The sequence below is a fragment of the Mya arenaria genome, chromosome 4 (assembly GCF_026914265.1).
Source record: "Mya arenaria isolate MELC-2E11 chromosome 4, ASM2691426v1".
Taxonomy (NCBI): Eukaryota; Metazoa; Mollusca; class Bivalvia; order Myida; family Myidae; genus Mya; species Mya arenaria.
This window is the reverse complement of record NC_069125.1, coordinates 13,768,294-13,780,379: the sequence shown is the minus strand read 5'-3', so window position 1 is coordinate 13,780,379 and position 12,086 is coordinate 13,768,294. Positions and strand designations below refer to the sequence as shown.

The 12,086-nt window shown below is 37.9% G+C and overlaps 2 protein-coding genes across 2 annotated transcripts in view; both read left to right on the top strand.

Annotated features, from left to right (window-relative positions):
• The window catches only part of LOC128232638 (leucine-zipper-like transcriptional regulator 1), a 55,240-nt gene extending 47,600 nt beyond the window's left edge, over nucleotides 1-7,640 (top strand). The window contains exon 17 of the mRNA XM_052946309.1: nucleotides 4,162-7,640. Within this exon, the coding sequence (XP_052802269.1) occupies nucleotides 4,162-4,302 (141 nt within the window). The 3' untranslated portion in view covers nucleotides 4,303-7,640. The remainder of the gene's footprint in view (nucleotides 1-4,161) is intronic.
• A 1,379-nt stretch (nucleotides 7,641-9,019) lies between these two features.
• On the top strand, nucleotides 9,020-10,407 carry LOC128230642 (uncharacterized). Its single transcript, XM_052943085.1, has 2 exons — nucleotides 9,020-9,146; nucleotides 9,881-10,407. Exons 1-2 carry the CDS (start codon nucleotides 9,020-9,022, stop codon nucleotides 10,405-10,407), a joined length of 654 nt encoding a protein of 217 aa, XP_052799045.1.
• The last annotated feature ends 1,679 nt before the right edge of the window (nucleotides 10,408-12,086 follow it).

The following is a 12,086-nucleotide window of genomic DNA, read 5'->3' as shown; positions in this document are numbered from 1 at the left end:
CAGTATTGTTATCAGAGAAACATGCTTATTATTTGTATGTCACAGGTCAGTTTAATTTCCCATTGTTTGAATGTATTTGCAGAAATGTGTTTTAACGGGGGGCAAATATAGGTTACAGTTGATGGATCTAAAGAAGTTTTTTTATTTATTTTTTTATGCATTATTATTTTTAACTCGTTGGACTTCAATGAACAAAACAAAGAAAGCATATGATTTGTGTATAGGAAAAAAATATTAGTGATATTTTTGGGCTTTTTTAACTGGGAAAATTGTGGTCACATAGCTATAAATTGAAAAAGTCCATAAATAAAGGTTTATTTTTTTTAATTTGTACGCAAATCATATTTATTTTTTATCATTAAAGTCATGGGAGTTAAAATGACACTCTAAGTTAAAATCAATACAAACACATGTATTACAAACATCAATTTTGGCAGATAAACCTTTAACTACTTACTAAATAAAGCATTTATAATATTATTAATTGTGGTAGATCTTGCGTCAACCTATGTTGTGCCCCTTTAATTCAAATGATCATGATATATTATGTATTCTTGCATACCAGACGTGTGTTTCCGGTCATGTGACCAGTGCTGGAAAAACTTATCTTACATACCCCATGTAAGATGAGTCACGCGCAACAACGCGCCACTTCTTATTTCAATAAATTGTATGGTTTATGAACAATATATTATGCCATTCCAATAAAGCGCAATCAAATATGTATCTTTGCAAGACTTTTAATTAAAATTGAACATAAATAATCGTTAAAAAACGCTATTTTAAATTATTCAAAATCACTGCGCTCTATGACGTCAGTAAACAACATCGCACGCGCGTTTTGGTGAAATGTACAAAAGTGTGTTTTCTACGTCAAATTTTCCACAAATTCATAATTAAAGGTATGCAAGAAAAAATATCAATCATGTCTTTCCGGTCCGGATCGAAAAATCCTACCCTCGGGCACGCTGCGTGACCGGTAACTCAGCAAGCCTCGTTACCGGCTTACGCGCGCGCCCTCGGGTCGGATTTTTCTATCTGTACTGGAAACACATGATAGATACTTATATTCTAGAGACATAAAAACCTCTTGTAAAATACTGTCAGTACTTCAATATAATCTCATCTACCATTCTTAGCAAATTTCAGAATTACCTTAGATGAGAACCCATAGAACTAAGAATCCTCAGTGTTGTAGTTACCGTAAATAGTATTGGGAATAGGACAAAATCGGATACATAAAATCGACCGATGATCTATTAATAATCAATTATTTCCATACATTTTCAAATATGTTTGATTTTATTTGAGTTTGTAAGTAAAACATTGCTTTTTTATTAATTCACAGTAACTGTATTTAGCAAATTGGGAATATATGATTATGAAATTTTGGGAAAAGAACACTTTTTTGCAAGGGAAACATTGTTCATTTTCCCCATAATTTACCAAATGATTACAAACATACTTTTTTGGCCATGAAAGATTGCAAAATAGGTCATTTGTAGTGCGATTGTCAGTTGAAATAAAAACAAAATTTCAAACCTCGATAACTTTTTCTATTATGTATTTTTTACGTTTATTTTACATTTTGTTAATCAAAATTCAGAATGATTTCAAGTGATACCATAGTGACCCTGCTGCCTTTTAGCTATGCCCTGTTGTGCCTTTTTGTTTGACAGAACCCCTCTTTAATGATTATGAACTATATTTGATATTTATTTGACTTATTATGTCTCCCCCTCTCTGGGGGAGACATATTGTTTTTGCCCTGTCCGTCAGTCCGGTAGTCCGTCAGTCCGTCCGTACGTCACACTTCGTTTCCGATCGATAACTGGAAAACCGCATGACCTAGGATCACCAAACTTGGTAGGGAGGTTGGTCGTGAGGTGTAAAGGATCCCTATTGTTTTTGGGGTCACTAGGTCAAAGGTCAAGGTCGCGGCGACCCCCAATATAAAAAACATTTCTGCTCAAAATCTTGAGAACGGTTTGACCTAGGTTCACCAAACTTGGTAGGGAGGTTGGTCATGAGGTGTAGAAGATCCCTATTGTTTTTGGGGTCACTAGGTCAAAGGTCAAGGTCGCGGCGACCCCCAATGTAAAAAACATTTCCGCTCAATATCTTGAGAATGGTTTGACCTAGGTTCACCAAACTTGGTAGGGAGGTTGATCATGAGGTTTAGAAAACTCCTATATTTTGGGGGGTCACAAGGTCAAAGGTCAACGTCGCTGTGACCTCTAATGTAAAAAAATATTTCCGTGCAATATCAGGAGAATGCTTTGATCTAGGTTCACCAAACTTTGAAGTGAGGTTGGTCATGATGTCTAGATGATCCCAATTGTTTTGGGGGTAACAAGGTCAATAGTCAAGGTCGTGGTGACCTTCCATGTAAAAATCATTTGCGTGTAATATCTTTATGTCTCCCCCATTCATGGGGAGACATATTGTTTTTGCCCTGTCCGTCAGTCAGTCCATCAGTCTGTCAGTCAGTCAGTCAGTACGTCACACTTCGTTTCCGCCCAATAACTATAGAACTCTTAGACCCAGGAACTTCATACTTGGTATGCTAGTTGGTCATGACTAGTAGATGACCCCTATTGAATTTGGGGTCACTAGGTCAAAGATCAGGGTCAACGTGACCTTGAGGTGAAGAAACGGTTTCCACTCAATAACTAAAGATCCTTTGGGTCCAGGAACTTCATACTTGGTATGCTAGTTGTTCATGACTATTAGATGACTCCTATTGATTTTGAGATCAAAAGGTCAAAGGTCAAGGTTACCTTCAGGTAAAAAATGTTATGTTGGCAGTGACCTTAAGCTTAAAAATGGTTTCTGCTCAATAACTAAAGAAAGCTTGTACCCAGGAACTTCATAGTTGTTCATGACTAGTAGATGACTCCTATTGATTTTGAGATCAGTAGGTCAATGGTCAAGGTCACCGTGACCTTGAGGTGAAGAAACTGTTTCCGCTCAATAACTAGAGAACGCTTGCAACCAGGAATTTCATACTTGGTATGCTAGTTGGTCATGACTAGAAGATGACCCATATTGATTTTGAGATCACTAGGTCAAAGGTCAAGGTTGCCATGACCTTGAAGTGAAGAAAAAGTTTCCGCTCAATAACTAAAGATCCTTTGGTTTCAGGAACTTCATACTTGGTAAGCTAGTTGTTCATGACTAGAAGATGACCCCTATTGATTTTCAGATCAAAAGGTCAAAGGTCAAGGTTACCTTCAGGTAAAAAATGATACGTTGGCGGTGACCTTAAGCTTAAAAATGGTTTCTGCTCAATAACTTAAGAACGCTTGTACCCAGGAACTTCATTCTTGGTACGCTAGTCGGTCATGACTAGTAGATGACCCCTATTGATTTTGAGATCAGTAGGTCAAAGGTCAAGGTTGCCATGACCTTGAGTTGAAGAAATGGTTACCGCTCAGTAACTAAAGAACACTTGCACCCAAGAACTTCATACTTGGTATGCAAGTTGGTTATGTAGATGATCCCTATTGATGTTGTGATCAGTAGGTAAAAGGTCATGGTCACGATGACTGTGAGCTGAAAAATGGTTTCCGATCAATAATTGAATAACGCTTGCGCCCAGGAACTTCATACAATGCAAACTTCGTTTACATTTTCCATGATTAATCAACAACACTTTCTTCTCTTCACTATTTAATATAATCGAATAAACCAAACTTCACTGTTGGTTTGTCTCCAGTCCAAAGTTACAAATTTCATGTCCATCATTTATTTTTTCTCAGCTACGACCACACAATAGGGGAGACAAGCGCTTTTTCAAAAAAGCAATCTCTAGTTGTGAAGTCATTTTCAGAAATAAGTATAGAAATAATAAATATACATATTTTTGGAACTTAAGTGAAGATAACTGCTAAGGAATTCATAATAAACTTTAAGTATTGAAAGTTGTTACAACTGTGACAAAAACAATATGAATTGAACATTGGTCCTAGCAAGTGCCTCATTAAGGCTCATTCAATGCGCATCAAAAGTGCCTTTTCTGACCTAGCGCCTTGCCCATCTCGAATCCTGTATGGAGTACTGATACCATATATGATGCTGACACTTACGTAAATGGCTCGAAAAAAATGGCATCGATTGCCTTAAATCGTTTAAAATCTTGTTGATTTTCTATGTTTGCAGGTTGCGAAGCTACCTCAAGTGAGAAGACTAAGTCGCGAGCTGCTATTGGACATTATAGATGCTGTCGCTGAAGATATGCCCGAAACACGTCTTGCGCAGGACATGTCGGCGTGCTTTCTCACGGATTCCAGCTACTCCTGACTAACTTCCGGGGATGACAGTATTTAACAGTTGGACAGGGTCAACTATTAAAACAGAGGATTGGCCTTAAACCAATCAGGACACTTTGGCCATCTCCACAATACGAGGAGCATCTGATGTCTGCCGTCACATTACAAAAAGTAGTTCGAAAAATTAATAATGGTTTCATGAATTGATTGTAGTGTTTTAAAGTGTATTTTTTTTTTCTAAGTCTCAATTGACTCCCAGTGAAGTGTACTATTGCATAAATCATTAAGAGTAAATTCCTTAGGCTTAACTGCAATATTGAAATTTCTAAGGGATCTACTTGCAGGGTAGTTAAATGTCAAGAGTTCTGACATTGTAAACCGTCCATAAACATCCAAGGATGTTTTCAAAGGAAAACGGCCGAGGTTCCCCGACTGCCATTAAATTTGTCTGTGTCATGAATGTCATCTCATTTCTGTCTTTAAGTGGGACAGTCTGTTTCAGTTAGCTAACAGCTGATCTGAACAATGCCAATAAAACAATATGAGTTCAATGTTCATTCAGATTTGACTTTGTTGGTTTTTCACCAATAAAGCTTAAAGGGACTAGACACACAAAAAAAAAATTGTCAAAAACTTTAATAGATTGATAATAAGATATTGTTATGTCATTGCATTGAATCTTACTTACTGATGTATCACATTGCTTACAGCATGTATCTATGGCAGTGTTGGGGTATTTTTCCAACAAAATTTACTGGGGTTGTCCACCACATAAATCCTATTAAATTTAAAACTAGTATTGGTATATGTATCTTGTACTAATGACGTGACCTTCACATGTATGCTAAATATACGAACGATAAACTGTGCTATTTTTAGACAGGTAAACTCAGCTGAGACAGCAACAAAATATTCTTTTAATCAGGTAAATTATTGTATTATCAGCCTCATACAAGCTCGTATTGATAATTCTAGGCTTGTTTTAATACTGTAAATGCTGATTTGTGGACAATCTGGTGTCTGGTCCCTTTAATTCTTAACATAAGGGAACCTGTACCCATGTTCATATGTATGGCTATCCATCATTTGTGTAGCCTTATGATTAAGCAAATCTAAATCCTGGTTTTCTTTGCATTGCTTTGTGTAAACATTTGAATGCATATCATGTGGTTTTCATATGTTTAATTACAGCAGTGTGGCTAACATATAGTTACAGCAGTGTGGCTTTCATATGTTCAGTTACAGCAGTGTAGCTTTCATATGTTCAGTTACAGCAGTGTAGCTTTCATATGTTTAATTACAGCAGTGTGGCTTTCATATGTTCAGTTACAGCAGTGTGGCTTTCATATGTTCAGTTACAGCAGTGTGGCTTTCATATGTTCAGTTACAGCAGTGTGGCTTTCATATGTTCAGTTACTGCATAGTGGCTTTCATATGTTTAGTTACAGCAGTGTGGCTTTCATATGTTCAGTTACAGCAGTGTGGCTTTCATATGTTCAGTTACAGCAGTGTGGCTTTCATTGTCAGTTACAGCAGTGTGGCTTTCATATGTTCAGTTACAGCAGTGTGGCTTTCATATGTTCAGTTACAGCAGTGTGGCTTTCATATGTTCAGTTACTGCATAGTGGCTTTCATATGTTTAGTTACAGCAGTGTGGCTTTCATATGTTAGTGGCTTTCATATGTTTAGTTACAGCAGTGTGGCTTTCATATGTTCAGTTACAGCAGTGTGGCTTTCATATGTTCAGTTACAGCAGTGTGGCTTTCATTGTCAGTTACAGCAGTGTGGCTTTCATATGTTCAGTTACAGCAGTGTGGCTTTCATATGTCCAGTTACAGCAGTGTGGCTTTCATATGTTCAGTTACTGCATAGTGGCTTTCATATGTTTAGTTACAGCAGTGTGGCTTTCATATGTTCAGTTACAGCAGTGTGGCTTTCATATGTTCAGTTACAGCAGTGTGGCTTTCATTGTCAGTTACAGCAGTGTGGCTTTCATATGTTCAGTTACAGCAGTGTGGCTTTCATATGTCCAGTTACAGCAGTGTGGCTTTCATATGTTTAGTTACAACAGGTTTCTCTTATTTAGTGAAAAAGCAGGCTCTTTTACTTGGTAAAAGAGTAGTGCTGTCTATCATGGTGAAAGAGCAGGGTTCTCTTACTTGGTGAAAGAGCAGGTTCTCTTGCTTGGTGAAAGAGCAGGTTCTCTTACTGGGTCAAAGAGCAGCTCCGTTTACTTGGTGAAAGAGCAGGTTCTCTTACTTTGTGAAAGAGCAGGTTCTCTTGCTTGGTGGAATAGCAGGTTCTCTTACTTGGTGAAAGAGCAGGTTCTCTTGCTTGTTGAAAGAACAGGTTCTCTTGCTGGGTGAAAGAGCAGGTTCTCTTGCTGGGTGAAAGAGCAGGTTCTCTTACTGGCTGAAAGAGCAGTTTCCCTTACTGAGTGAAAGAGCAGGTTCTCTTACTGGGTGAAAGAGCAGGTTCTCTTATTTGGTGAAAAAGCAGGGTCCTCTTACTGGGTGAAAGAGCACGCTCTCTTACTTGGTGAAAGAGCAGGGCTCTCTTACTTGGTGAAAGAGCAGAGCTCTCTTTATTTAGAAAAAGAGCAGGGTTGTCTTAATTGGTGTCAAAAAACATGGCTCTCTTACTTGGTGAGAGAGCAGGGCTCGCCTTTATTGGTGAAAGAGCAGGGCTTTCTTTATTTAGAAAAAGAGCAGGGCTGTCTTACTTGGTAAACGAGCAGGGCTCTCTTTATTTGGAAAAGAGAAGGGCCATCTTACTTGGTGAAAGAGAAGGGCTGTCTTCATTGGTGAATGAATGAGCACTCTTACTTGGCTAATGAGCTGATCTCTCTTACTTAGCAAGATTGCAAAGCTGTTTTACTCGGTGTGAGAGCAGGGATCTCTTACTCGGCAAATAAGCAGTGCTCACTTACTTGGTGAAGAGCAGAGTTCTTTTACTTGTATAATGTATCATTCATTTGTAAATTTCACAAGTTTTGTCATAATACAATCATGTTTGTTTTTGTTGTATTCTTTTTTGATGAAGGTTACATTCTAGTGCTGGTCATTAGTTAGCTTATATTGTTCTAAAGCAAATCTATTTTAAATTGTGTAATTCGTCTTGATAATCCCATGGACCATAGGTTTATAGGTCTGTGATAATCCTTTGGAAATTGTACCAATTTGAAACTACCACTACATTTCCAGGTAGTTGAAAATAATGTTATAGAAATTATTTATAAGCTGTTAGAAGAAATACTTAAACAATATCAAGATTGAAATTGTATGCATTCAGTCATAGCGATTTTTATGATGTGCCAAATATTTGCGGTTAAGCGTTTTGTAAATAAAATGTTATATTATGTATTTTGCCATGAAATTCTAGCAAAATAAAATGTAGAAAATAATCGTGTTTTGTATTTTCCCAAACATATTATATTCGCAACGTAAATAATTGAAAGACAGAAGTATGTGTATGTCAATGTAGATGAGTGAAGTGTTTGTGATTTGAATTGAAGGTCAAGGTCAACGTCCACTAATTTTGTTTCAAGTTTTTAACATGTTTGTTTGAAATTGATTTGATACACATGTGTATGTATCTTGGCGTGGGTGTATCTTAGTGTGTATTTATCTGTGTGTGTGTATCTTGGCGTGTGTGTTTCTTGGTGTGTACGTATCATGATGTGTACGTATCTTGGCGTTTGTGTATTTTAGTGTGGATGTATCGATCTTAGCGTGTGTGTATCTTGGCGTGGATGTATCTTTGCTAGTGTGTATCTTGTTGCGTACGTTTCTTGGCTATGTTGATCTTGGTGTGTGTATCTTGGCCTATGTATTTTCGCGTATGTTTATCTATGTGTGTGTATCTTTGAGTGTGTGCATCTTGGTGTAAATGTATCTAAGTGTGTGTGTACGTATCTTGGCGTGTGCGTATTTTGCTGGGTATCTTCGTGTGTTTATCTTTGCGTGTGTGCATTTTAATGTGTATGTATCTTGGTGAATACGTATCTTGGTGTGTGATTCTTGGTGTGTATGTATCTTTGCGTATGTGTATCTTGGTTGTATGTATCTTGGCGTGTGTGTATTTTGGTGTGTGTGTATCTTGACTGTATGTATCTTTGCGTTCGTGTTCATCACATATTGTAGTTATTGCGATGAGGTAAACGCCAGTGTTAAAAGTCTATGCAGAAGTGTATGGCTATCCACTGTTTGAAGTGATCTTACAACGTTTTTGGCATACCTCTACACTTTCATTAATGAGTCTTGCACACAATCCAGGTACCTTGCTCAAAGGTCAAAGACTCGAGGTCATTTTTTAATATAAATTTGCAAACAAATACAAATGTCGATTCCGTACCGAGTATGCCGGCCTGGTCTTAATTAAGCGTAAGCGTGAAATTGTGGAGGAATATGAAGCCATTGGAAATCCAAACGCAAAAAAAGACAGAGGAAAATTACAGTAAATGAGGAACTGATTGAACTCGTGTATGCATGGTTTATGGACGCTTGTGCTCGTCTTGTTACTGTTTCTGGGCCATTAATTGAGACCAAAGCCAAAAAGTATGCCGAGGAGTTAGACCTTACTGAATTTAAGGCTAGCAATGGGTGGCTGGAGTCATTCCTTACTAGACACAAAATTGTTTTAAGAAACAAGGTGGTGAGCGTGGCGAAGTTATCCAGACCACAGTCGCCAAGTGAATAGACCAGATTCCATCACTTTATAAGGAATATGCTCCTGAGGACATATTTAACATGGATGAGTCAGGACTTTTCTACCGGGAATCATCGAGATCCACATTCTACATGAAGGGAGAGGACTGCGCCGGTGGGAAACGAGCAAAGGAGAGGATAACAGTTGCCCTCTGTGCCTCAATGACTGGTAGGGTGTTAAGACCATATCTTTTACGATAATGCTGTTGTTATGGTGATGTTGATATTTGAGATGATGATGATGATGATGATGATGATGATGATGATGATGATGATGATGATGATGTTGTTGATGATGATGATGATGATGGTGATGATGATGATGATGATGATGATGATGATGTTGTTGATGATGATGATGATGATGATGATGATGATGATGATGATGATGATGATGATGATGATGATGAGTTGATGATGATGATGATGATGATGATGATGATGATGATGATGAGTTGATGAGTTGATGATGATGATGATGATGATGATGATGATGATGATGATGATGAAGATGATGATGATGTTGTTGTTGATGATGATGATGATGATGGTGGTGGTGGTGGTGGTGGTGGTGGTGGTTGTGGTGGTGGTGATGATGATGATGATGATGATGATGATGATGATGATGATGATGATGATGATGATGATGGAGTAGGGTGAGGATTCTGAAGTAAGCCGCGATGCTTTGGGTCGATCTCAGTGGACAAACTGCCGGTCAAATATTGCAGCAACAGGACCGCATGGATTCACAGCTGGTGCTTCGAATACTGGGTAAAATCGCTTGACCGGAAAATGAGGGCTGGGAACAGACACATCCTCCTCTTTGTGGACAACGCACCCGTTCACCCGAACATCACTCTGAGAAACGTGAAGCTGCTGTTTTTCCAAAGAACTGCACCTCAGTTTTGCAGCCGATGGATGCCGGCATTATTCAGACATTAAAATTAAAGTACAGAAAAAGACAGATTGCTCATGTGCTGAGTGAGATGGACAGAAACAGCTCACAGATGGGTCCAGAAATCCTAAGGGTTTTTAACATTTTACAGGACATGTATTGGATCAACTCATCATGGAACGAAGTTAAGGCGGAAACCATCATTAAGTGTTTCCAGAAGTGTGGCTTCGGGGAAAAATTATCATTTAGTACAAGTGACCATGAGGAAAGTAACCAGGACAGAGATGATATTGACGAGGATGATATACCACTTGCTGTGTTGAGATTGTCGCGCGATCTGTTCAGTCAGGACTTTAACACCTTAGCTGACATTGACAGCAATGTGCATACGTGCGACAACTCCATGACAGACTGGGGCCGCCCTGCTCCACAGATTCTTTCTGAGATGAGGAACTCTGATGAGACTTCCAGCAACTTTGATGATAAAGAGGAAGAAGAGTATTTAAGATTCGGAAAAAGTGGTTTCAACAAGTGAAGTGAGTGATTGTTTGGACACAATAAAAGATTTTGCTCTACAACGGTCACTGAGTGACATGCTTGATATGATAATGTCTGCTCAGGATCTGTTAATGGACTTTTAATTAGAGACTGTAGTTAAACAAACAAAACTGACTGACTACTTTAAAAAGTTAACTAAAATGTGTATGTACATGTAGTTGTGTAAATGTGTAGACTGATCTGTGGTGTGTTTTGTTTATGCTGTGCATCAACATTTATCCAATGTACGGACTACTTTAAAAAGTGAACTCAAAAATGTGTATGTACATGTAGTTGTGTAAATGTGTAGACTGATCTGTGGTGTGCTTTGTTTATGCCTTGTATCAACATTTATCTAATGTATTTTATTTATAAATTTGAAATAAAGTTATTTTATCTATACAAATGTATTTGTATTCAACCTTCTTCAATACTATTGATACATATGTTACTGATTGTGGTGTGAGGTGGTGGTTAAGATACATACTCCATCTCTGAATAAAGCTTAAGTGTCGGAAATGTCAAACCTTGATTAAGTGGCCACCTGTCTTAAGCAGCCACTCTGATCATTTCCCAAGGGTGGCCACTTAATACAGGTTTGACTGTAACTTGTTTACTTCACATAATTGGGATGATGTGTCGTGTCCAAGATTATATGTTCATTGACTGTATATATATTATTATTTAACAAGCAATACGCGTTTAATGTGCATCTATGCAACGTTGGAACGTCACAACATCGTCTTTCGCAAACCATGTTGTATTTGTATATAATAACATGAAGTTTCACTCCAGCGCAAAACGACATTATGACGTCACGTTCATGACAGTTTACTTCGCGTCAACTGTCATTACCTCTGTTCTGTCCGTTACCACCATCATTGTTAACTCTGATCATCCCAGAGTCAGATGTGCTTTTAAAGGCTACACAAAATTGTTAGAAATTGAAATGCTTATCTTGCATTATTTGCAGAATGATCCGCTCATTCGGTCCAAGGACGTCAAATCTCCCCGAAGCGTTTAGTAAGAAACATCAAAAGTCACCAGTCTTTCGCATTCGGGACGCAACGGCCATTTTTTATCGAAAACAAAATCGGATGTATGCCGCTACATCTGTAGAAGTAGTTAGTAAATTTGTAAATAAAAGTATTAATTAATTGTGGTGGTTTTAACGTGTATTTTGAATCACTCAATTTAAATTGATTGCCAGCGAAGCTCTTAATTGCATATATAATTAAGATTCCCAAAAGTAAAATCAATAAAACTAACATCTAAATTTAAGTTATTAGCGATCTATACTTGTGCGTAGTTAAATGTAAAGATTTCTGACATCGCAAACCGTCAATATGCATCCGAGGTTGTTTTCGACCGGTTGATTCCGAGAAAATGGCCGAAGTAATCCGAATGCATTCTGTTAACCTATTTTCATCAGCTAGAACTGAATATCAAACCAGACATACCTAGCGCACGATGTCACCTTAAAGCTTCTTATGCATTTGACCAGGAGCGCAGACGCAAGATTCCCCTTCAAAGTAAAAGAACACATTGACAGGTTATTATCCAGTTTGTATGTTGCAAGTAATATATGGAACCAACTTAGACTACTATTTCTACATTCAACATCGACACAAGAGGAAAATGTGTTTCACCAAGCGACGGTCCTGTTGAAATTGAGAT

Coding starts and splice junctions, on each gene's coding strand:
- LOC128230642 (XM_052943085.1), top strand. CDS start 9,020: ATGGATGAGTCAGGACTTTTCTACCGGGAATCATCGAGATCCACATTC. Junction 9,147..9,880: donor CCTCTGTGCCTCAATGACTG/GTAGGGTGTTAA, acceptor ACTGCACCTCAG/TTTTGCAGCCGATGGATGCC.